Source organism: Asparagus officinalis, chromosome 9, assembly GCF_001876935.1.
Source record: "Asparagus officinalis chromosome 9, Aspof.V1, whole genome shotgun sequence".
Classification (NCBI taxonomy): Eukaryota; Viridiplantae; Streptophyta; class Magnoliopsida; order Asparagales; family Asparagaceae; genus Asparagus; species Asparagus officinalis.
The window spans coordinates 24,409,782-24,437,497 of record NC_033802.1 but is presented as its reverse complement, the minus strand read 5'-3'; the positions used below and the strand labels follow the sequence as shown (position 1 = coordinate 24,437,497).

Below are 27,716 nucleotides of genomic sequence, written 5' to 3'. Positions count from 1 at the left end.
ACAAGCAAAGAAAAGAAGGATTCATCAGGTGATTGTGCAATAGTCCTAGAAAATTCGAACATCATGAGTTAGGTTCAGTTGATATAGTGCAAGACTAAGTTCTGTAGAATTTCCAAAGGAGATGAGCATACTGTATATAAACTTACACATGCCCTTCTCCACAGTTGTCGTTGAGTTTTACATCTGAGTGGGAGCATGTACCGTAGGGGTCATATGTGTCGAAATAAGTTAGCTCCTGTTTGGTTTCTGGCTGGATCCTGAAACACATAGACTTAGCAGCATCAGCTGAGAGCAACCTTCTTCGGAGCTTTAGAGTCTTCGAAAAACAATTTGGCTGACTTTCATATTCTTGGATATCAACATACCGACCCTCATCATCTACTCGCGGCAAGGGATCAGATTTCGATTTGGTTTCATTTTGTAGGGTAACAGAAGTTTTATAGCTTCGTGTATCATCCTCAATTTTCCTGATAATAACAGTCTCCTTATCATTAAATAAGTAAACATCCTTCATTCGTCTAGAATCCAACTGCTGCCCGTTATTAGAGGATTGCGATCCAGTGAATGTTTCTCCTCTTGAGGAGGTTTCACTCTCATCTTCATCCGTCATAGTTGAGTCTGATATTTGTTGCTTACGACCAGAACAGCTCAACAAACTGAAAGATGACTTCTTTACTTTTGTTCTCTTGCTTATATAGGTGGGGAGAAGCTTTAGTCTGAGTTGTACATCACATCCTAAGACAGGTTGAAGTGAGCTTGCAATTAACTTCCATGACTTCTCAGCTCTTGATACATGATCAGGATGAGAGAATTCTATTTCAGCAATTGCCAGACCTGTAATTTGGGAAGCATTTGAATCATAATATTCCTGAACATTAACGAATATAAATAGGAAAGAAAAGAAAGCTGACTTATCAAATCAGATGTTAAGTAAGTTGGAAGAGCAACAAAAAGAAAGTGATAGACCGATAAACACTATACTACATAAGTTCTTTCGAAATGGTTAGTAGAACTTTATACGAAATATTTCTCATCAAGGTACAAGAAATGGCATGAATGGTAACAATGTTAGCCATGATGCCTTTAGATGCTAGTCTCAAACATTCGGTAATGGAACTTAAGGTATAAGTCACTCAACCACAGTGGATACTGTGCCCCAAACATCACCATTTCCACTGTGGTAAAAAGAGACAATGAATATAAAGTAATCTTGCCTGCTAAATAAACCTCTTTTTACTTTTTTGCACTAGAAGAATTTTAAATTTAAAAGCCCCCTAAAATGATAGACTGGTAGTTGCTCTGATTTGTTTATTAAAGGGATTTTAACGCTTTTGGCATGGAATAATTCATTTCTATACTTTCATCACATTTTGATATTTATATCTTTATTGTCATATAGGCTTTAATGGAAATCGCAGAATGCCCTGCTTAAAAGGCATGTCTCAATAATAAGAGATTATTTCTTATAGGTAAGAGTATCCTGCATGCCTATATCTGCTCCTTTGCAAGTATGCTGATCCTTCACTTACTGGCGATTATAGTTTAAACCCACCTGCTATTATATTGTCATTCTAGCTTTAGTACAATAATAGTAGGAAGCTATTGAGGAAGTTTGAAATTTATTAACCATTCACTTTGTCGCAACTCGCAAAGGTAAACAATACTGCAACAAAGAATAAGTAGTTATGTCAACAAAGGAGTTTTTCTAATGTAAGTAGTGGAGAGCTGCATAGGAATAACAATCTCTGTACCTTGTTATCTTATTTCTCACAAGGAGATTTTTTTTCTATCATCTTTTGTGCAGAGTTCAGATGACCTGGTAAAATGATCTTCTTGATCTAACAATGAATCTATCTATGGGTATTTAAAGATCCTTTCCTCCCAGTTTGAGCTCATGTAGGATTCCTTCTCATAATGGACTTTAATTGGATTTATTCTAGTTCTAATCCTGTTCAATTGGAATTGATCCAACTCCGATTGCAACTTGTATTTCCAGTCAAAGTCAACTTTCAACCTGAGTCAACTTACCTTGACCGATTGTTTGAATGCAAGCCATAATCAACACATGACACATGGATATGAAAAATATTGAAGAGTTAAGACCACAGACTGGACGATCAAAAGTTATATGTGCTGATGTGGTGAATTATAACTTGGATAAGGACATAGCAAACAGAAACTCTGACAAAACTACACATTTTAAAGGGTTTCAGCATATTAGCCCGTGTGTTTTGATTATTACCAAATGCTCCACATGTTATGATGTTATCAATGTTTTCTTGCATGCCTTCATATTACTTCCACCTTTTACCAAAAAATAAAAATAAAAATAAAATAAAAAATAAAAGTTGTTAATCAGTGTTAAAAATACATGTTATGTAACGCGCTATTTCGTGTTGTGTAACATGACAAATCTTAATCTTTCATAACATTTTGTTATTATGCAAACACATCGTAACTCTATCATCTTACAATTTAGTATTATTCTATATCTGTATAACGAACGCTATTTCAGTATAACGAGTTACTTCAATATAACTTGCTTAGAGACTGGACAGTTCTATCGTTTAAGACTTAAAAGTAGTCAAGTATTTACTCATGGATTGTTTGTTAAGCCTTGATGGTTTCTTTCATTGTTGTGATTCATATTGTTGACACCATTATGCTTGTGATAGTGAACATATTATTTTTGAAGAATGGAATAAATGTGGGATTATCAATGAGATATGTAAAATTGTAATTGAAATGTTGAACATTTTATTGTCATACTCATTAGTAAATTAGAATACCCTGTATTTTAAACATTATTTTATATTTTGAAAACATGCGCTTATTTATTAAAATAGTTATGGTCATTTTCATATTTCTTTAAATTAAAACATGTTGTGTTACTTGAAGTCATAGTTATGGTCATTTTCATATTTCTTTAAATTAAAACATGTTATGTGTTACTCAAAGTTATGGAGAGACTGAGCATTACTGTTATACATTACTATTATTTTCAACATTGCTATTAATAACCATTCTTCACAGTTGTTGTAAGGCATCTGACCCATTGCTTGCAAGGTTCAAAATGGTGTGTTTATCAGCTACACAGGGCTCATGTGAATATTACCTCCTTATCAGCTACACGGTAACACAAAATTTAAAACCTGGATCGTTAAGGATTTATTGGATTTCAACTCTAGAACATAAATAACTGATAAGATTTAGCATTCGGATGAATAATACAAAATACCATATTTTCTGATTTAGGCGGATCATATTAAGGAAATGGTTATATAACCTAAAGAACATTAACCTTTTTCCTGGTTTGATTCACGGATGTGGGTATTTGTTTAACTTGAATACTAAAAGAAAGTCATCTGTCACACAGGCTTCACAAATTTAAGCCGATCTTTTTAAAATACAACCCATTTACTGGAGTATTTAATATTTAAAATATGAGTCAAGCAAAGAAGATTCAATCTAGAACACTGAGTGAAAATTCTTGCAGAAAAGTAAATGAAATATTAATCTCAGCAATATTAGATTATGGCCAATCAATGTAGAAGATTGTGGTGGTAAGGAAATGACAGCAGTGGCAAAGAAATGACAGCAAGTAACTAGAGCAGAAAGGAAGAAAGCAAGAAAGGAAGCAAGAAAGAAAGCAAGCAAATACGCCAATTATATCATGCCAATATCCCGCGTATAAACAGTGCATCGTGTAATATTCCTAAGTAGGAAGTAAAGGAAACATCGAGAACATATTAATATGCTTACAGACCCCAATTGTTTTTAAAACATAAATCATGTATATAAAAAAGATTATTTACAAAATAAGGAAGCCTTAACTAAGACATGTTTTTTTTCAAAGTGTCAACATGGGAAGTTATTAAAAATAGCTAAAACTTCTTAATGACAAGAACTTAGTATGAAACTTAGCATATTGTGTTTATGATATTACTCAAATTCCTTTCCTTGCGCATTTGATCCTCTATATTGTGACTTTTTGCATAGAAGCATTCTAATCTTGAGGAGGAAATCCTAGAGATCTCAAACAACTGGTACAGTATCTTAAATTTCTTTTCTTTATTTTCTAAACTTCACAATAATATTTCCAAAATTTTCCAACCTCAAGAATGTTTTTATCACTTCTTAAATATTGCATGCCCAAATATTACAGGCTAGATGGCTCAAAATCGCTTATAATTAACTCTGATGATATTAGCATGCGTCTTCTTGGTGCAAGGAGCTGATCTTCCTAAACCTTCGCATCCCTGGACTAGGTTGCAACAAAATAAATCGTTGCTGCACTGGCCATGATCCCCCAAAACCGAGAACGATTTGTAAAGAAAACAAAGGTTCAAAACTTCTTGGTGGAACATAATTTTTTAAATAATAAAATATTCTTCTACTTGTTCTGATTTTATTGAGGTATGTTACCTAAAAATGTTCCAAGTTCCCATAAATGAGTTAAAAGCAAAAATAATAGAGCCTGTACTAAACAAGGTTTCATGCTCCTAAACATTCTCAGCACCATGTTTTAATATTGGTTTCATATATTTGATCGAAATACAGTTAGGGGTACATTTGGTCCGGATCACTGTTATAAATAACCGTAAATAGCGGCGCTAATAGTGTTAACGATCCCTTCCCGCTACGTTATCGCCTAATAGCAGTGACGTGTTGTGGAATATGCGTTTTTTGTGCGCCAAAGTGGCCAATAACGGGCTATAGTTATCGCCTAATAGCAGTGACGTATTGTGGAATATGCGCTTTTTGTGCGCCAAAGCGGCCAATAACGGGCCATAGCGGTGAATAGTGGGTGATTGCGGGAAAATTCACTTTTTGATCGCTATTTAAGACCGACCCGCAACCACTACATTCCACCGCCTTATGTGATTTCTAACATATTCCCACCTCTCCTACCGCCTTCGGCACCTCCCTCGGCACTTCCTCTCAGCTCCTCTCTCCGTGAGCTCCTCCAACTGCAGTCCCCTCACCGCTTAGCTCATTTTCTCAAAGACGATGACTCTGACTCCTCCAATTGTCGTCGATATTATGTTGGCTCCTCCTCCAGTCGTCTTCGATATTATGTGACGGTTACATGTCTATTTCATGTTTAGGACCTCTTTAAATCATCAAATATGCACTTTTAGATTTTTTTAATTTATCTTTAATTTTTTATTTTCTTGAATATTTATACATATCATTAGACCGCCATTTGACTTTGCACTTTTACTGTTGTTTTGCCACAATAGCCTCAAATAGCCTTAGTGATGCCTCGCCACTACGCAACGCTATCCGCTACTAATAACCTTGGTACGAATACAACTCGGATATGATACTTATCATATCCATATCTGCTTACCTATCACAGATATGAATACAAATAGACCTCTTAAGGAAAATTCATATTCATATCTGCTAAAATCGGATACAGATATACATGCGGATACTAAATGGATATGAGTAAACTAGATAATATTGAAAAAAATATAGTTCATGTGATACTAAAAGAGTACATTAATATGTTCATTATATCTAAAAAGCCAAGAGTAAACATATTGATCATCAAAATTAACCTCAAATCCATAATCTAAGGATTAAAACTATTGTAACAATATGACCAACATGCATTTGGATATTTCGAATACGGATCCAAATATTTCACTACAAAACCATATCCATAAGAACCATAACCATATCCTATCGGTTATAGGTTTTAGTAGTCATATCCGCAAAGGATACAGTTACATATATTTTTACGGATACAGATACAGTTTAGCACACCTAAATACAGTCCATAGAATAGTTGAATAATTAATTATCTTTTCTTGTCAAATGTTTTAATATATAGTTCTTCTGTTAACTTCATGTGACAATGAATAAAAAAGCATGCTCACACACTCCTTATTTTATAGTAAATTTTATTATTATTAAAAATGGCATAACTTAAAAATAAATAAATAAAGACAAGTATTTGACCCCTGTTTCCACAGTGAATATTGAACTTTTATTGCCATAAAACCAAGAATGCTCACTGTCATTGTTTAGATTTAGCATCTATTATCAGAGTTCCAAATTTTATCCAATTCCCAGAATTACAATCAATGAAACAGGGCTAATCTCACTTTAATTGTCCCTTTCTAAGAATCAATTTACCATCTCTTACTACCACATGCATATTTCAAATTAGTAAGAATTTCCAAACACATTGCTTCCTCTCTCTAGCCATCAGAGGCTGTAGAGAAGAAGAATACATTAAACAATTACCTAAATAAGGTAACCCCAGAATTTATATGCATCCATGTTTCCAATCAAAATCTGATATAAACAGGGTTGTGGTAGGGCTGAACTTGGCTGTCAGGACCCCATGCAATTTACCCTTCATGCTCAGTGTCGCATAATTTTACTTGCCACACATTCTCTTTAATCAATGTAATTATTTGAAGTTACACATAAGAACAATGTTTATGCTGATATCTATAATAAGTTTCTGCTTATTACAGTTTGTTAATACAGAAAAAACATAGCATAAGCAAGAAACCACCATAATAAACAAGAGAAAGTTATTGTTGTGAGCTTATTATAATGACAAAACATTTGGGCCGCAGAAAATTTACATCCATAGTACCGATACTATGGTTGGAAGAAAAAGTATCTACCTTTATCTGATTATCCTCCTGCTATGGAATGACAAGTCTAGAAATGGATAAATTTTGTCACGAATTTTAACATAGAACTGTAAGGTGCATGTATCTGTTTGGATTTACCTTCATTGACATGGATGGATGACAAATTCCCCTCTTTCTGAAGAAAGCTTTTAAGTGATTTTGATTGACATTTCCTTAAAGCTCTTCTCCAAACCGTTTCTAGTTCAATCCCATTGCAATGATCTACTGAACATAATTTGCCACATTGATCCCCATCACAAACATTATTTTTCAAACTATCCCTTTGTGAGCTTATGCTTAAATCTCTTAAATCCCCATCATCTGCATCCAATTGCATTTGTCAGAAAGAAAGCAAATTATTTACCTATCCTCAAGAACTCTCAAAGTATTTATGATTTAAATGATCAACAGATGGTGCTAGTCATACTAAATCTATAAGAACTAACATAATAGGATTAGATATTTGCAGGATAGTAGCTAACAAGTTTACCTCTTACCTCCTGTATTAAACTGTAGAAGTGCAACAGTAAGCCAGGTTGCCTGATTTTTTGATGTCCTCAGCTGTTTTTCTGTTTCAGATAGTACTTTCAGTGCATGTCTGAGCTTCTGAATGCCAACTTCAGCTGCTGCAAGAAGATAGAAGCTCAATCAGAGCAAAGTTTGAGATGAAGCATCTTATATGCCACATAAAAGATAAAATTTTTTCCCTTCTCACTCACCAAACCACAATCACACTGAGAGAGAGAGAGGTAAACAAAGAGGGAGAGAAAAAAATCTTATGCATGCATGTTAGTGGTGAAAAAAAAGGAACAGTTAAAAGAAATGTTTTTTCATAACTGATTTTAGCCTATCATGCTTCCTCATACCCTTATAAGGTTTCCTTATAATAACAAGGCAGGGTGATTGCAGTTTTATGCCACCATAGCCTGGGCACTAAATGCAAAACAAAAAAAAATGTGGCCTTGAGGAAAGAGAGGACCATAAGGTGACGAAAAACATAAAAAGAAAACCACATACTAGAAGATCGGACTGCTAGCAAAATACGCTAACAGAAGGAAGACCATCCATCATGGATATGTTCAGGAGACCACTTGAAACAAATCGGCAGAATTTGACTCTCTGGAACTGAACTGTAATCACAAAAGCCCCAATTAACTTTGATGTGCAGTATTTATCTGGAACCCATATGATCCAAAAGGAGAAACCTCTATTGGAAGTTAGTTTTACTCACAATTAACCACCTCTCCATTTCTTTCTTTCCAGTATCTCACTCAACTCACACCTTTTGACTTGGGTCTTTTTATGTCCCTTCTTAACAAAAGTGCTTACTAGTCAAACTCAAGTCATGACATCAACAATCTTCACCTTGCCTGACAATTAAACCACCTTTGGGACTGAGTAATCACAAAACCTTGTTAACTTTGACATGTAGTTGTCTGTATGGAACCCATATGATCCAGGAGGTGACATCTCCATTGGCAGCGTAACTTTAATCATAATCAACAACCTGTTCGTTTTTTTCTTTTCGGTACCATACAAAACCATCTTTTTTTTTCCTTTCTCTTTATTGTCCTTCTTTCTTATGAGTATAACTCAAGTCATAACCTTACTAAACTTGTTTCTGTTTTTCAATTACAGTGTTTAGCTTCGACTCTGCTCAAAGGTTGGTGTCAATGCTAGATCGGGGGTTCGTGTTGACCAGCTTTGACAAGGATCCCACTTTAAGTGGATGAATCTGATGTGGCAATGGTGAACGCCAACTCTGATATACCATAGCATCGATGCCTATGTTGCACGGCTGGGGATGCGGACACAACACGGCATGTGTGCGGATAGGAATACGACAAATTGGTAAAAGATAGGATACGGGGACACGGCTATACATATACATATTGAAATCAATAATTCATATGAGATCGACATTGTTTTTCATTCACATATTACGAGAAGTTAAATCACTATAATATTATTATGTTTCTTTTATGTAGTAGACTAAATTGAAAAATTGCTTGTCTTTTGAGCTAGATACCCAAACGACCCTTTAAAATCATACTTACGAACTAAGTATGGGTTAAAAATATGTAATTATATATTTGAGAAGTGTCCAAGGAGTGTCGGACACGAACACAGATACAGAAAGTATCAGGCACGGATACGGGGGCCCATATGAACTGTTTGGGAAACAATTTCCTTGTGTTTTCATTTTTGGATTCGTTCAATGTGATTTATAGGCTTCTATACTTTCATAGCTGTATATTATGATATCTGAGAATGTTTATGCTTGTCCTTGCCATATTGAAGTTGGATCATGAATAATATGTTTATTATCATGTTTTTCCGATGTTAAGCAAAGTAGTTGATCATACTATTATCGATCTAGTTGCTCTTGTTTTATATCCATGTTGCTTAGAGCTTATGTCATGTGATGGCCTAGAATTCCATTACATTATGCATATTGATACTAGGAAACTATCATGGATTTTTAATGTGTTGGTACATTTATGATGTAACTTAACAACTAGGAGTATGCATGATTAGGCATCAAAATGTGGATTATACATGATAACGATGATTGCTATGTGTTTGAATATAAGGCGTGTCCCTCATGATACCAAATCAAGAACAAGTAGGATAAAGCAAAAACAAGTTATCGACTTGGGATACATTGCATCTAGTGAGTGTGGGCTCATGATCATCCACCAATCAAAACTTGATCAAGTATAAACGTATGATAATTCAGAAACCATGACCAAGTATTTGTGTATAGTAAGTCATGATTGACTTATGTTTGATGTTTGACGAGCATGATTAGGAGCTCTGGAAACCCAGTTGAAGAGGATAGCCATCCATGGATGTTCTCTATAGATTGAGTTGTTCGAGCATAGCGCATAACATATCATGCATAATTAAGTAATAAAAAATTCATGTATGTTAATTATCGAGGGGAAATGGATATCTATTAGAGAATATGCGGCTTAGGATTGCGTTTGAGCGCTAGTGCTTTAAAGGAGTTTATTTGAACAAAAACCAAGACTAAGTACGAACAAGATCAAGTTCCCTGTGGGCATTCCAAACACACATTACTAATAAAAGATTTCCTAACTAAGAGTTGATAAAAGTCATGTGATAGTTAATACACACTACGTGATGCATCACACTTGAGGATCTAGGCGCACTCGCTTATGATATTTGTTGTTGTACATTGCTGTTATTTTTTTCTATTGTTCATCCGTCAGCTATAGTTTTACTTCTGCTTCTGTGATGCATGTTTACCTGATCATGATGTATTATAAGCTACTACCATTATATATTCTTTCTTGCAATTACACAAGCTATGCATCCATAATATTTGTTACATAAGCATATACCATCCCTTCATTTTGCACACTTGCTAGACAGCCTCTTGATCGTCTTGGTCTCACACACTAGTTGCGAACTCAGAATCTATCATACCATATGTTGACACGCTTGCACCCAATAAGTCCTAATAGTAGGAGTGATGGACCTTCCAGTGTATCAAGCGTTCTTCTTGCTATCATCTCAGTTTATCTTATTGCTTCTTTTCCGCTTTGTGGACTAACTTTATGTACATATTACCTATTCTACTGATGTAGTGGAGTTTATAGCTTGTGGCATCTAGGTTTATGTATTTATTGTTGGACATCTATGTATCAGATTTGTGATACTTATCTATCAGCATTATATGTGGACTTGTTTAATATTGCAGTATTATATATTTGTTTCTGATGAATCTGTTGTGTTCATGTGATATTCATGTGATATTCTGTGATATTGTCTGAACGATGGATATTGTGATGTATGTATAGATCTTATATAGTCTTAAGTATATATTTTTGGGTGGAGTTTGGCCCAATCGGGTATATTGCTTAACATAGTCACGTGCTCAGAGCGAGTTAGTTGGTTCTGAAACCTGATAGCTACTGGGCAGTAGCCACTTAGCAGCTCCTCAGTGTTCTAATTGAAAGAGAGACCCTGTCATTGAGCTCTCTTTTGGTCAAATCTCACTTTTTTTACTTATATCAAATTTCTTATCTAGCAACCTCATTTAATTTGATTTGACACCCACTCACATTCCCAGTACTATTCTCATATTGGAAATACTTTTTACCTAGAATATAAAATTTAGTAGAAGAACAATTACAAAAGAAATTTAACGTCTCCAGACGTTAGAAACATTCATTCAAGCTATTTTATCTATTGTTGCTAATAAAATAGCTTTTACTTCTGATGTTTGTGAGTCTCTTAACCAAAATTATTACAATTGTGTCAATACTCACAATATTAATGAAGGCGGGAATCTATTGAAAATAATTTTTTTCCTTCAAAAGCTTAATTGTCCGCATAACAAACATGTGTTTATAAGGCAATTACACACACGTGCCATGATTATGAGATAGAGAAGAATCTTTCTTCTATATCTAGACTATAATATTTCAGAGAACAGTTTTGTAATTTTTTAATAAAAGAATAGAATTGAAACCCTAATTTCATATATGAGATAACATGGGCTTATATAGGCCCCTACACACAAATCTTACAAATAACTTCCTAACTATATTAATATGTCAACACTCCTCCTCAAGATGAGCAAAAGATATCCACTAAACTCATCTTGTCACATCCTCTAATCATATCTACTGAGCTAAGTCCCTTAGTCAGACAATCTGCTGCCTGATCCTTAGTTGAAACATGACTTAGCTCCAGTAGTCCACTGTCCAACTTCTCTTTGATGAAGAACCTATCGATCTCGATGTGTTTGGTTCTATCATGCTGCACTAGGTTATTGGCGATACTGATGGCTGACTTGTTATCACACCACAGCTTCATCTTTGCTCCTTGATCCAACTTCAGCTCCACCAGCATACTCTTTAACCACAACAACTCTGCAACTCCCAAGGCCATAGCTCTATACTCTGCTTCAGCTGTTGATCTCGCCACCACTGACTGCTTTTGCTCTTTCACGAGACCAAGTTGCCTCCTATAAAGATACAATATCTTGAGGTGGACCTCCTGTCATCAGCACAGCTAGCCTAATCGGAGTCACAGTAACCCTCAATGCTCATATGTTTATTCTTCCTGAATATTAGCCCTTCTCCGAGGGTATTCTTCAAATATCTCAGAATCGGGTACACTGTATCCATATGACCCTTCTTTGGATCATGCATGTAGCGACTCACCACGCTCACTGCAAAAGAGATATCAGGACGTGTGTGACTCAGATAGATCAATCTGCCCACCAATCTCTGATATCTATCACAATCAACTGGTTCTCCAGCCTCAGCACCCAGCTTGAACTTCTAATCGATTGGTGTAGTTGCAGGTTTGCACCCTAACATCCCTGTCTCCATGAGAAAACCTGATAGCTACTGGGCAGTAGCCACTTAGCAGCTCCTCAGTGTTCTAATTGAAAGAGAGACCCTGTCATTGAGCTCTCTTTTGGTCAAATCTCACTTTTTTTACTTATATCAAATTTCTTATCTAGCAACCTCATTTAATTTGATTTGACACCCACTCACATTCCCAGTACTATTCTCATATTGGAAATACTTTTTACCTAGAATATAAAATTTAGTAGAAGAACAATTACAAAAGAAATTTAACGTCTCCAGACGTTAGAAACATTCATTCAAGCTATTTTATCTATTGTTGCTAATAAAATAGCTTTTACTTCTGATGTTTGTGAGTCTCTTAACCAAAATTATTACAATTGTGTCAATACTCACAATATTAATGAAGGCGGGAATCTATTGAAAATAATTTTTTTCCTTCAAAAGCTTAATTGTCCGCATAACAAACATGTGTTTATAAGGCAATTACACACACGTGCCATGATTATGAGATAGAGAAGAATCTTTCTTCTATATCTAGACTATAATATTTCAGAGAACAGTTTTGTAATTTTTTAATAAAAGAATAGAATTGAAACCCTAATTTCATATATGAGATAACATGGGCTTATATAGGCCCCTACACACAAATCTTACAAATAACTTCCTAACTATATTAATATGTCAACACTCCTCCTCAAGATGAGCAAAAGATATCCACTAAACTCATCTTGTCACATCCTCTAATCATATCTACTGAGCTAAGTCCCTTAGTCAGACAATCTGCTGCCTGATCCTTAGTTGAAACATGACTTAGCTCCAGTAGTCCACTGTCCAACTTCTCTTTGATGAAGAACCTATCGATCTCGATGTGTTTGGTTCTATCATGCTGCACTAGGTTATTGGCGATACTGATGGCTGACTTGTTATCACACCACAGCTTCATCTTTGCTCCTTGATCCAACTTCAGCTCCACCAGCATACTCTTTAACCACAACAACTCTGCAACTCCCAAGGCCATAGCTCTATACTCTGCTTCAGCTGTTGATCTCGCCACCACTGACTGCTTTTGCTCTTTCACGAGACCAAGTTGCCTCCTATAAAGATACAATATCTTGAGGTGGACCTCCTGTCATCAGCACAGCTAGCCTAATCGGAGTCACAGTAACCCTCAATGCTCATATGTTTATTCTTCCTGAATATTAGCCCTTCTCCGAGGGTATTCTTCAAATATCTCAGAATCGGGTACACTGTATCCATATGACCCTTCTTTGGATCATGCATGTAGCGACTCACCACGCTCACTGCAAAAGAGATATCAGGACGTGTGTGACTCAGATAGATCAATCTGCCCACCAATCTCTGATATCTATCACAATCAACTGGTTCTCCAGCCTCAGCACCCAGCTTGAACTTCTAATCGATTGGTGTAGTTGCAGGTTTGCACCCTAACATCCCTGTCTCCATGAGAAGATCTAGCGCATACTTCCTCTGGGATAGGACAATCCCCTCCGCTCTTCGAGCTATCTCTATTCCAAGAAAGTATCGAAGCAAGTCAAGATCTTTCACCTCGAATTCCTTACTCAGTCTCACTTTGAGTTGGGCAATCTCCTTCTCATGATCCCCTGTAATAATCATATCATCCACATATACCGCAAGCATGGTAATGTGACATTCACTCCGTCGAAAGAATACGGTATGATCGGCGTTAATCTGTTGGTACCCCATACTTATCATAACCCTTCTGAATCTGTCGAACCAAACACGAGGAGACTGTTTCAGCCCATAGAGAGACTTCTTCAATCTGCAGACCTTGCCCACTGTCTGATCTGTGTCGAATCCAAGTGGTATCTTCATGTATACTTCTTCCACCAGATCTCCATGAAGAAATACATTTTTCACATCTAATTGGTGTAGCTTCCATCCACCATTTACTTTCAGAGAGATCAAGGTCCGAACAGTGCTCATCTTCGCCACCGATGCAAAAGTCTCATCATAGTCGATGTCATATGTCTGACTATACCCTTTTGCCACAAGACAAGCCTTATAGCGCTCAACCTGTCCATCTGGATTCTGCTTCACAGTGAAGACTCACTTGCATCCAACTGTTCTTTTTTTTTTTTTGGTAGTTTTACTAACTCCCAAATGCGGTTCTTCTCAAGAGCCCCTAGCTCTTCGTGCATAGCCGTTTTCCACTTTTGGTCCTTCGTAGCAACCTGTCAATTGTTAAGTACAATAACATAGTCTAATGATGTAATGAATGCTCCATGTGTAGGGTGGATGTTAGAATATGATACAAATTGAGCAAGATCTAAACCATATCTATCGGGAGGATTTCCCGCATTACTGCGAGTAGTCCTCCGTACTGACATTGGTGCGGGAGTAGTAGTGAGAGGAATATTATCACATTGGGAGGAATCTGGTGGTGGTGTAGGTGTCTCAGGAGTCGGGACAGACGGAGATAAGGGACTTGACACCAGTGACACTGTAGGTACTGTTTCTGTAATTTGCTTTCCATTCCTACTATAGGTAAGTAGCTCCCCCTGAACCGTGGGCCTAACACCTCTTGTCTCCTTCTCCTCTTCTTCATTTTCCTGCTCCTTAGCCAATTCTCCCTCCCAATGAATAGATAGAGAAATCAATTTCTCCACATTATTCTCTACATTCTTCACCTGCCTCTCACCATTCTCCCCCTCTCGCCTCATACTTCCAGTATCGGACGAGTCACCAACGGATGAGGTTACTTTCCGGGTTTAATATGGCTCGAGTTCTCGAAAGTACACATCCATGCTCACAAACAATCTCTTTTTCACCGGACTCCAGCAAACATATCCATTGTGAGTAGCAGAATATCCCATAAAAATGCACTTCACCGCTCTAGGGGCGAGCTTCCTAACGGATGGTCTGTTGTCATTCACAAAGCACACACAGCCAAACACCTTTAGTGGAAGAAGCCCACTATTATCTCCTTTCAACGTCTCACACGGTGACTTCCAATCCAGCACTCTCGATGATATTCTGTTGATTAGCGCCGCTGCGGTCAATACTGCTTGCCCCCACAATGTTTCTAAAACATTCATGGAGATCATCATGTTTCTAGCAACCTCTAAAAGATATCTGTTCTTCCTCTCCGCTACCCCATTCTGAGTTGGTGTGTATGGACATATCGTCTGGTACTGTATTTCCTGAGCTGATAAGTATTTCCTAAACACTCTGTTGGTATACTCTGTCCTATTATCAGACCTTAATACCTTTACCATCGCTCTGTATTAAGTCTGAACATACCTATGAAAGTTTTGGAAGTAACCAAACACTTCACTCTTATTTTTCATCAGTTATAACCAAGTAACATGAGAGAAACAATCAATAAATGTAACAAAATACTTGTATTCATTCATAGAACTTGTGGAACAAGACCCCCAAACATCTGAATGTATTAGGTCAAATACATGAGAGCTCCTATGACCAGAACTAACATAAGAGCTTCTAGTAAGCTTTCCAAACTCACAAGCATCGCATACAAGTTTCTGTTTATTTACTTTCTCAAATAAAGATGGATACAACTTACTTAAAACACTAAAGGATGAGTGTCCAAACGTTGGTGATGAAGCATCAATACACTCTTAGCACTCATCTCAGATCCTACTCCTGCTCTCTCTACCATTGACATTAATGCTGAATCTAGTCCTTTCTGATCCAGGTACCACAGTCCACTACGTCATGTGCTAGTCCCAAGTCTCCGTCCTATCCTCTTCTCCTGGAAGATCACCTTGGGAATGTCAAAAGAAACAATGCATTTTAGTTAGAGTATGATAGCACTAATGGACAAAAGATTGACTGGAAAGGAAGGAGCATGCAAAACATTGGATAAAGTTACAAAACCTGTACAATTGACTGTACCCTTACCAATACTGGCTGAAATGTTCCATCAGTAGTTTGGATACTACCAGCCGATGCTAAGTGAGTATATGATGAGAACTCACTAGCATTACCTGTGACATGTCAAGAAACATCAGAGTCGACTATCCATTCTGATGATCTATTGGGAGTCATAGAAACAAGAACATGTATGTCATCAGTACCTTTGGTCGGATGAGCATAAGTAGCAATGTTGTCTCTGACGAAGAACAAAGTGGATGCCTCCTCAGTCCCACTCCTCCTGTCTCCATCCCCTGCTACTTTCTGTTTCCTCCTGAGTATCTCCAGGAGCGCATGATCCTCCTCAGTAAAGACCACCTCAGTCGCTTCCTCTCCTTCTGCTACCATTAGATTCGCCCGGTTGACTGCTCCTCTTCCACCTCGTCGACCCCCACGGTCACAACCACGGCCTCCGAACTGTCCACGTCCACCCGAATCACCTTTCTTGGATGGCTTGATGCAAGCATGTTTTAGATGACCCACTTCACTGTAGTTGTAGCACTGTCGGGTCTCCCCCTTGGATCCAGTGGTGCTAGAGGCCACCAGTGCTGACTTTATCACAGGAAGTCCACTTGTTCTAGCCTGCAGCCTAATACGAGTCTCTTCCTGGATCATGACCGAGACTGCATCCTCAAGTGTGGGAATCTTCGGCTGAGCTAGCAGCAATGCAATTCTTTGAGCAAACTCTGATGTCAACCCCTTGAGAAGCATCATAGTCCTTTCCTGTAGAAAGGCCTCCCGCTCTTTACACTCTGGTTCCTTGCAGCTCGTCCGAGGTGAAAAGTGATCATAATCTAGCCACAGGCGCTCTAGTTCTATGGCATACTCCTGTACGGTCCTCTCTCCCTAGACTGTGGCGTCGATCTCTCCCTTTATCTAGAACACCCTCAGGTTATTCCCCACTCCATCATAGGTCCTCCTCAACTTCTCCCAGACGTCCTTCACCTTCTCAATACCATCCACTGTGGCGACGATCGACTGGATCAATAAGTTAAGGAGCCAGATGTACACCAACATATGAGTAGACTTCCACTCATCTCTCCCCGCCGAGCCCTCAGTCGGCTCTGTCTTCTCTCCTGTTAAGTACCCCTCCAGGTTCCTCCCTGTAAGGATGTATCTCACCCGTTGTGACCAGCTCAGGTAAATAGCCGGTCCATCAAGCTTCAGATCGATGGTCAGGAGTTCCAACTTCTTCGATGACCTTGTCGCGCTCTCACCAGCCGACAACTTCATCAATTGCATCAAAATTGTCACCTCCGCGAGGTTCAACTTCTTGATGATTTCTTCCATCGATCAGGCTCTAGAGCAAACACCTGTTCACCTTCTCTTCGAACTCTTGTTGTGTGCAGTGAAAATTCCGACAGCACTTCTGCTGCACAACATGAGTAAGATCTCAACAAAATTCTCGTTTCTCAGAGGAAACAAGAATCGAAAGTGATATATCTCATCATCGTGAGATATACACTCTTCCTCTAATCAGTTCTAGAACTAAAATGTCGAGGGAATCTATGCCAAACTCTAGGTTCGACAGGGTGCAGCAGGGGATTCGGGGTGGCGGTGGCTAGAAAGAGGCAATAGGGGCTTTGGAATCTGCGTGGGGGGCTTCGGATCTGCAGCAAAAGGGGGGCTTCGGATCTGTAGCAGCGGGCTTCGATAATGAAGCAAGGGGCTTTCGGATCTGCAGCAAGGGGGGCTTCGATCTACAGGCAAAGGGGGGGCTTTGGATTAGCAGCAACGTGGCAGCGGGTGGGATGTACTGAAGGCGAGGGGGAAGGCGGAAGAGGGGGTAGGGGGTTGGCAGCTAGGGTTAGCTCTGATACCAAATAGAATTCAAACCCTAATTTCATATATGAGATAACATGAGCTTATATAGGACCCTACACATACATCTTACAAATAACTCCCTAACTATATTAATATGTCAACAGAAAGAAATTATGAATCCGATAATAAGAGGTAAACTTAGATGTGTTTATCATATCATTAACCTTTGCGAGCAGAATGGAATAAAATTTCTTGATAAACATTTGCAAAAAAATAGTTTATGAATTTTACGAAAGGAAGTGGCCCAAGCAACATACTTCTTCCTGTTATGATAATTTCAACTTGGGGAGAAAAATTCTTCAAATTGATGCTAAGACAAAATAGAACTCTACTTAGTTCATGCTTAGGAATGTCATTGGCTACTGAAAAGACATTGGTTCATTTACTCAACAAAAACATCTAACTAAGGCTTTGTTTGGATACTATGGTGTTTTCCTTGTTGTATTTTTGTAAAAAAAACACCATGGTATTGTGTTTTTCCCTTAAAATATTTTCAAAACACCATGTTAAGTATTTTTTATCAACACTAGTTTGACCCATTATAACATTAGTATTAAACAAATTATTAATATATTATATATTAATTATAATAAAATATATTATAAATAAAATGTTATAATATTTAGTTTACATTATTATAGTATTATAAGTATTAAATGTAATTCAATATAATATTATATAATGTATTATAATATTATATTGTACTTTAATGAGTTATATTATATTATATTTATTATTATATTATAATTATTACATATTATTTTTAAATAATTATATATTTAATTATTTTGGTATATCAATTTGTTATTGTTGTATATTATATTAATATTTTTATAATAATATTATTTTATTATTAATATAATATTATACTATTATTAATATAATATAATATTATAATATTATTCATATAATATAATATTATTAATAATGTTAATATTATGTTATTACTAGTATGTTATTAATAAATTAATATATTATTATATAATATATTATAGTTTTTAATATGTTAGAGTTTATTAATAGTACTTTAATAATATATTAGTATTTATGATTATTAAAAAGTTAATAATATTATAGAGATTATACTATTGTATAGTATATTATTATATCATTATTATGTTATTATTTATTATCAATAAATTTTTTATTAGTTTATTTATATTTTTATTATTAATTTATTATATAATACATTATTAACATATTAAATATTGGTATTTAATATGTTATTATATTATTATATAAGATATTTTATTTATTATATTTTTATATTATTTAATAAATATTACTAATATATTAAATTAACTATAATATAGTATCGTATATAGTATAATATAATAAGCATGTTGATAATAACTCTATATTAATTACATTTAATATATTATGTTAGATATTATATGAACACCTTCTCAAACTCAAAATCAAAATACCGAACTTAAAACACCTAAAATGTGTTTTAAAATAAGTGTTGTGTTTTTGGTTTGACGATGATTTAGCTTAAAAAACATCATGATTTTCAAACGCATACTGTTTTATTTTTGGCAAAAATACCATAGAAACAAGTAAAACATCATGATATTCAAAGGGGGCCTAATTTTTTATTGATAGTTTACAAATGAACTTATATAGTTTTTTGTCAGTTCTTTGATAAGTTTGAGGCTGCAACCAGAGTACTTTCTTGATTTCACTATACAATTGTTCAAGTAGAACACTTTGTGGACTTCACTATACAAAAGTTCATCTTGTGTTTTATCATGTTAATAATATTGCTACATTTACATATTATGGAACTCATAAGTTCTTTGCGGTATAGTAGAGGAGATGGAGTTTGAATTAAAAAAATATTTTGAAAAAAATACCATTTACTTAGCTGTTGTTATGGATCCTTGGATAAAAAATTGATAATTTATATAAAATACTTACAGATTTTTCTGAACAATATGTGTTATCAACATAATTTTAATTATACAATAAAGGCTTAATTGTGAATATACCGCTTGTGGTATCACCCAATTGCGAATAGACCCTCTTAGTTTTATTTTTTCAAATAGAACCATTGAGTGAATTTTTTTGACTCTAAAACCATTAAAAAATGTTTGAGGAGGTTGTTAGACGCTCTATACTTTAATTAGTGAGGAAAGACCCTGAATTGCTGATTTTATTGACTTTTAAAAGAGTAAAAAAATTCACTAAAAGGGCCTATTGGTGAGGATACACCCCCTGTATTATTCGCACCTTGGTTAATATTATAGTGGGCCTATTCGTCACAAATAGAACTACAAGATGTTTACTCGCAAGTGATACTAAAAAGGGTCTATTCGCAATTAACCCTACAATTATAGAGATTAAAACAACTTTAGAAAATATGTACTGTTTTTGTAATAATCCAAGAAATTCTCTCACATCGAGAAACTGATAAGAGTTTAAGAGGGCTTAAATGATGGGTTTTGAGAGTTGAGTGTAATATTGACTAGTCAATTTAGCAATGATTGAATCAAATCACGTGTTGCACTCAGTAAGTCTAGGACTTTACATCGTACCGACGGGATCCCGTATCCAGAGAGGGACAAATGGTATCGGGAACAGTTTGCCTGCTGGATTTGTCGAGCTAAGTATTATGCGGGAGCAAGTGCTACATTGCGTGAGTTAGTGGAAGCTACCTCTAGAACCCATAGGAGCCACATTTAGAGTTCACATTGCCTGTCAGTGATACTGAGATGAATCATTATTAGGCTGTGATGAGGACATCACATATTTAAGGTGAGGTTATTATGACGCCCCAACTAATTTTCCTACGTCGAAAAAATAAAGAGTTTACATAATGTCAATGACGCCACTGAGTTCAAGTGTAGTATTGGCTAGCCAATTTTAGCAGTGGTTTGAGCTAAACAATGTACTACACTTAGTGGATCTCATAACTTACATTGCGCTATACTGAGTGGATCTTACGGCTTATATCGCGCTAACAGGCCTGGGGCGTGACACTTTGTATAGAGATGTTATGTTTCTATCACAGGTTACAGAAGAATGTTGCATAACAAGCTCATCCTGATCTACTAGTATACTACAAAAATGGCTAAAGAAATATGTTACAAAAGCAAACCTCAAATGTAGCCATGTGTGAACTTTTGATGTATTTTAGAAAATCCAGAATTAGTTCTTGAAAGTTATTGTTGGGAGTCCGTAATTTACTAAAATGGTAGAAATAAGACTCCTTCAGTCACCTTGAAAAGTGCCTTTTTTGCAGGTGACCAAGAACGGAGGACACAACTTACAACAACACATGTAGAGATGTGCGTTAGTTTAAAAGGACTGGTTGGACGCAGAAAAATGGTTACATGGACAAGAAACAACAATTTTCCTTCACGATTTTGACAAAGAGAAAGAGAGAAATTTAGGTCCATGAACATAACGGTTGACATTTTTTTCATTTTTCTACCTTTTTTTCTCTTCGATTTTCTTTATAAATTAAGGGACAAATTATTTGCATCCTGTGGACGTAAAACTTGCTCTGAACCACGTTATAACTCTATGTTTGTGATGCTTTTATATGTGATATTCACTTCACTGATTTGCAACATGTATACAATCTCTATTATTTACTTAAAGTTTAAAAGAGTTAAAAAGTAGATTAAGTATAATTAAATAAACAATTACTAAATTCTAATAGCAATTTAGAAAAATAAATTGTAAACTCGCGAGTCATGGGCTAAGTTGCGTCCATGGACAGACACGCGGCCATGATCCATGACCCGGCCATCTTGGCCTGGCTAGGTCAAGGCAGAATGCGGTTAGGCAGTAATTCCATGTAGGTTGGGTCGCCGGTTAGGTTGACCTGGCGAACAGCCCACCCTTGTTTTGATCATTAATTTTACTTCACAAGTTAAGCATGATTAATCCCTTTTCAGGAGGCTCTATCATAACCAATAAGTGAACGTTGACTATTAGAAATTCCACACAAAAAGTTATATCTGTTAGTGAGACAAATAAACGGTGTAGTTACGAAATAAGGTTTTGGCTCTAATGGGTCACTTAGAACCAATTTATGACATAAGAAATTTCATGTACATAATGCTTTAATAGACGACCGATGGCTTCATCAACATCAAACAAACATGTACGACTTAATCAAGGTTACAAAAAGCACTAGGCGACCTACATGCTGAACCCGATGCTTAGAGCGGTTTTCCTTTTTTTATTTTTTATTAGTTACAATAATTAATTATAAATACCAGTGTTATAGAAAGTGTTAGGAATCACTAGGCGTCAGACGGGTGCCTAGCGCCTAGGTACGTAGATGGATTTCTTTTCTTGTTTAAGTAGTGGAGGTATTTTAAAAGTCGAAGGAGGTAGAGGAGGTGTCATAGTTGGTAGAGGGGGTCAGAGTATTTCAGAGGAGGTTGGAGGACATGGAGGCTGCAACAGAGGAAATTACAATCAAGATCTAAGCGGTGTTGTCTGCATAAGAGACTCATGCTCTCCTAGGCGCTCCCAAGGCTTAGGCAGGCACCTAGGCAGATAGGCACCAGCTTTTTAAAACATAGGACTTAGTGACAGTTGTTGCTCTAGAAATAAAACAAAGATAATATTGGCGCGAAGGGGGAAAAATTAAAAAAGTAATGGATCTTACAAGCATGCCTCCCCAACACAATTCTTCCAGCTTCGGAAACGTCCAATTGGTTTCTTCCAGAAAGAATGTCCATAATAAGATTCGCAAGTTGTGAAACCAACTGCATGGGATCAACCCTTGATTTCATAAGATCTCTAGCCTTTCGCACTGTATTAGTAGTATCAGAGGCTAATGCTAAATTTAGCAAATCTAACAACTCTTCATCAGAAACAACACCTATCTGCACATGAGATTTAAAAGGAACGAACATAAGCTTGTCTAGTGTGGAATTAAGTATCTACTAAGAAATGAAAAAGCAATCAAATTCTAGGTAATTGAAATCCATGGTTAATTCATTACTCACAAGCTCATAAGCAAGAGATAGTGTGATTCTCTTTCCAAGCAAACCCAATTGATCAAGAATTGTCTCAGCATCTCGAAGGGAACCATTAGATTTTGTAGCAATAAAGTCCAATGCGTCCTTATCATATTCCAGCTCTTCTTCTGTACAAATTTTTTGCAACCTGCAACTAACATCAGCATCCTTTATCTTTGGAAAGTGATACCTCTGGCATTGTGAAAGAGAACTATGTGGAAGCTTATCTGGGTCAGTGGTGATCATAATAAACAAAGAATGCCGGGAAAAATACTCAACACTAGTGAAAATTGAAGCCCATGTCTCCTCTTTAAGAAATTGGCATTCATCAATGATGAAGACCTTGAACTGAGATGAAAACGGAGCAAGAGAAGCACTTTTTAGTAGAGCTTTCACCCTATCTTTACGATTTATTTTTGAAGCATCAAGCTCTTTAACATCCCTACTCCTTCCAGAGAACAAAAATACACATTCCCGACAAAACCCACAAGGCCTATCCTCTTCAAGAGATAGACAATTCAAAGCAGCTGCAAAGATCCTGGCTGTTGAGGTTTTACCAGTTCCTGTAGGACCATGGAACAAATACACAGGAGCAATCTTTCCTTTTGATAACGCAAACAATAGGGAATTAGCAACTGAGCTAAGTCCAACCAAGTCACCGAAGGATTTAGGCCTAAATTTCTGGCTAACACTTCTAGGACTCACTGGATATGGAACAATCTCTCTACAAGATCTCTCGGCCCATTCAGCAGATATTAATGGATGCTCATCGGTCCCAACATCAGGAGAAAGAGTTGGGTCTCTGTATTTTGGTGTCCTTGACCAACAATAACTAATACCGCAGCCACTAATACTCGAATCCACAATGTCAGCCCCATCGTTCACAAGCCCAGCAGCAATCCGGCCTGAACAATAGGTCCGGGCTTCACTTGTCGACATGCACGGGCTTCCTACTCTACTCATAGCTGCCTCCTCCATAGACTTATATGGCTTCCTCCAACTGCGATATCCTGAATTCTTCTTTCGAGCTGTTCTATTGATTCTCGTCTCACTACACGAATTTGCTTCATCGTCGAAAATATTCAAAGAATTCGGGAACCATGACGGTTCTAATGATTTCTTTGTGCGACGATAATGTGGTTGCCGAACCAAATTGCCCCTTCTTGAATTTTGGGCTCTAATTCCGATTGTAGAAGATTTCTTCGAGGAAGCATAATCAGAATCAGAATCAGAATTAGAATTGCTCCCAATATCCTCCAATCTCTCTCTCGTATCATAATTCCGGGACTTGGTAACATGATGTTTATTAGAATCTATCAATCCTAGACATGCATCCTTGCTAGAATTCCCATCAAGGTTCACATTATCAATACCCATCATCAATTTACTCATAGAGTTTGTATCCGGGTCTCGCAGAGACCGGACTCTCTTGAGTGCTACCAGAGTTTTCGACAGTGGTGCTTCAAGTGAATTCCTCCCCTTCTCCATTTTGTTTAAGTAAAACCTTAATGTTGTCTCCTACTCTCTTCCCCTGAAAAAAGAAAAGACTAAACTACATTATCATGCCATTTTCTAAAAACGCAGATATGAAAATCTACTTAAAATGGCAAAACAATACACAATTGCATGAAAATTAAGATAAATCTACCAAAAATGGCTAAACTACAGAGCAAAAAAAAAACCCAACTTTTTCCAAGAGGAAACTAGAAAGTTAGCTTTCACTATCACGAAAAAAGGACTACACTAACCTACACTACAGTTTGATCAAGACATGAAACTACGAAACAAAAGGTGCTACAACAAAAAATGCAGCCAAAAATGGTAAAAAAAAAAAGGGAACCCAGAAGCAGAGAACTCACCAGAGGAATTACACATTAGAAGCCATTCATCAGAACCCTAGTCCCGTAAAAAATTCTGCCCATAAGAGGAGAGAGGGACAAAGACTGAGGTTGAAGCAGAAGACAAACAGTGGCAAAACTGTAGATAAGTAAGACAGGTGAGGGCAAATAAGGAGCAGTAGATGCCATTGCAGGTTGGAGGTAGCGTGAGCTGGGCTGATATCCAAAGATTCTGCCTGCGGTCGCTGGGCCTCGAGCTCCTCGAGAACGGAGCTCAGTGGCATTATCGTAAATAAGTAACGATGCCAAGGGTATACAGACAGCCGGGATATGGATGGGAGTGAGAGTCGCAACGGTTGAAAAAGTTGATGAGCGTTACTTTAAAGTACTTTTTTGAAAAGGATGGTGACGGTGGTATTAATGAGGGTTTGTTGAAGCCCCCGTCGTATTCTTGCTTTGACCTTGTCGCTTTCTCAATGTCTGTGCTGTTTATTGTTTTGTGAACTATAATATTCAGGAGGTGAGAGATGGCGATCACGGGTTATAGGCATTGGATGCTTGCTCCTTTGTATTGGGTATTTTTTCCCCTTCTTTCTTTCTTTCTTCTTCTTCTATAAATCACCTGTATCGTGGCTTTTTTCCCCTTCTTTTTTTCTTTGTTTCTTTCTTCTTCTTCTATAAATCACTTGTATTGTGGCTTTTTTCCCCTTCTTTTTTTCTTTGTTTCTTTACTAAAAATAACTTTTAATGTTTGATTATATATAAACTTTTTTTATAAAGAGGGTTTTTGTTGCAATCAACTACTTCTCAGTTAAATTTTTACTAAAAATAAAAAATAAGCTTAAAAATTCACGTTCAATGTACGTGATTTATAACCTAACAAGATCTAAATAATAATAAAATGAATTGCATGCCTTGAATGTGAGTTTTAAGGGTGTTTTTGGGGTTTTAGTGAAAATTTCGACCGGAAGATGGTTGATTGCAGCACAAACCCACCTTAAAAGGTGCATTATGTATAAATTGAAATTCAAAAGTGGTTTTCGTATAATTACCATGTGTTTAAGATGGTTAGAAAAAAAACCTTTTACAATAGACATCTCTATGTTGCTTATTTCATGTTATTACCCTTAATTAACTTTTGAAAGACTATTATTGTTCATTAATATTAATGTGAAACCGCACATTATATATGATAGGACAATTATAAGAAACCACACTAGCTAATGCTTATTCATGATACCACCCTTAATTACCTAATTTTCAAACTATATCCGCGATCATCTTCATCATTCCCCACCCCCACTTGCGGTATCCTTGTAACTACAATCATCATCTTCATCATTAACATTAACAAAAAAATTGGACGGAAGGCATAAATAGTTATTATTAGACCCTAGAGGGGGGATGATTAGGGTCTTATGCTAATCTAATCCCGATAAAATGCCAATTAAAAATATATTGATTAATTTGTTCTTGCAGGAATGATATGAGATAGATAAAAACAAGAATGATATGAATAAGCACAAATGAAATGTACGCTAAACAAAACACAAACAAACGATATGTTTACGAGGTTCGGTCACCACGACCTACGTCCCCGCTCCTCACCTCGAGGAGATCTCCACTATCACAATCCGGTTTGGAAGCCGGAACTTCTACACACTCGGTTTACAAGTTTGTCGAAAACTCTCACACAACAAACACTACGTAATCACACTTTACACACTAAGTATAGGAACCTAGCCCGTGTCCTCCTCCTCAAGTGCTCGGATGCAACCTCTCCCTAGGTTCGTCAACCGACGTCATTCCTATTGGATTTGACCATGTCTCTCGCCTCACACTTCTCTCGGTGTACAAGTGTATTATAAGTGATACTCACAACAATGGTTAAATACAATGGTTTGTTCTCGATAACAAATGAGAACGCAAATGCAGCTCACATTCACTAAATCACACACCACAACCCACAATATATAGTATGGAATATTAAGCTCAATACAGTGTGTGTGATAACAGTGAATGAAAATATGTAACTCAATAGATATAGCTGAAATTATGAAAATGAATCAATATACTATATAAGAAAGAGTTTAGAAAACTTCTTAATAAACAAGAAGAACAGTAGATGATGATCCCAAATAGGAGTTGGAAGCTTATTCTTGTTGTAGAAAACTTCTTTTGGAACAGATTAACGAAATCAGCTTAAACAGCTCTTAAACAACTCTTAATCTCTTGTTAAAACTTATTATAAAAACAAACTCTTAGATATTGAAAGATTACAGTAATGAGGTATTTATACACACTCAAAATATCAGCCAAAACCAACTAGAAATGACCAAAATAGCCACAGAAAATCAAATCAGAATATAGCCATTGAGAAAGTAATTATGAGTTCGGCGGTCGACCGTGAAAATCTCGCGATCGACCGCGAAGCACAAAAACACTGAAAGCCAAATTTAAAAGCTGGCGGTCGACCGCAAAAGTATCTGGATGAGCCACGGTCGACCGTCACGGTCGACCGCGAACAACAAATAACCGTAGTAATCAAATTTACTGCTGACGGTCGACTGTGGTGGTCGACCACAAACTAATACATGTTAATTGACAGGTTTTTGGGCTGATTTTGAAATTGCGTTAAAAATGCCAAATCAATTCCAAAAATAGTAAAACTTTGGAAAAAGTTTCTAAATGATAAAATAAACATGTTTGAAAATGGATTTTTGGAAATGCAATTTTTGTTTGTGAAAACACACTATTTTTTAAAAGTGTTCATAAAACCTGTTTTTCGCGAACATGAAAATTGAGATATGACTTGTAAATACGTATATATATATCATGCATACATTATATATATATATATAATAAAGTATGAATGAGATGTAAACATGAAATAAAAGATATCATGACAAAGTTTAATGAAAAATCATTTATATGATATAAAACGTCAAATTTGTGTCGTGTTTTACATATTGAGCTTAAATATAAACATACAATATATGTAAGCAAACTACTCTTATACCTAGGTGAATACACACACATGAACTAGAATCTTTAACTCTTGATTGTCGTGTGTTGAATTACCTGTAAGGAGAAAAAGCAAAACAACAAAGACTAGAAAACATATTAGCAATAAATTGTTTGACAAAT

At 36.4% G+C, this 27,716-nt stretch overlaps 1 protein-coding gene across 6 annotated transcripts in view; it reads right to left on the bottom strand.

The window, feature by feature from the left end:
• LOC109823781 (protein STICHEL-like 2) overlaps positions 1–24,914 on the bottom strand; it is a 31,679-nt gene extending 6,765 nt beyond the window's left edge. For 2 of the 6 annotated variants that reach the window (XM_020390155.1, XM_020390158.1), the window contains exons 1-6: positions 24,591–24,912; positions 22,720–24,262; positions 22,377–22,596; positions 7,157–7,285; positions 6,759–6,980; positions 147–834 (exon numbers count right to left, since the gene is read on the bottom strand). In XM_020390155.1, the coding sequence (XP_020245744.1) occupies positions 147–834; positions 6,759–6,980; positions 7,157–7,285; positions 22,377–22,596; positions 22,720–24,219 (2,759 nt within the window). In that variant the 5' untranslated portion in view covers positions 24,220–24,262; positions 24,591–24,912. Of the gene's footprint in view, positions 1–146; positions 835–6,758; positions 6,981–7,156; positions 7,286–22,376; positions 22,597–22,719; positions 24,279–24,590 lie in introns of all 6 variants that reach the window. The other 4 variants (XM_020390160.1, XM_020390157.1, XM_020390156.1 and 1 more) reach the window with 4 other exon arrangements.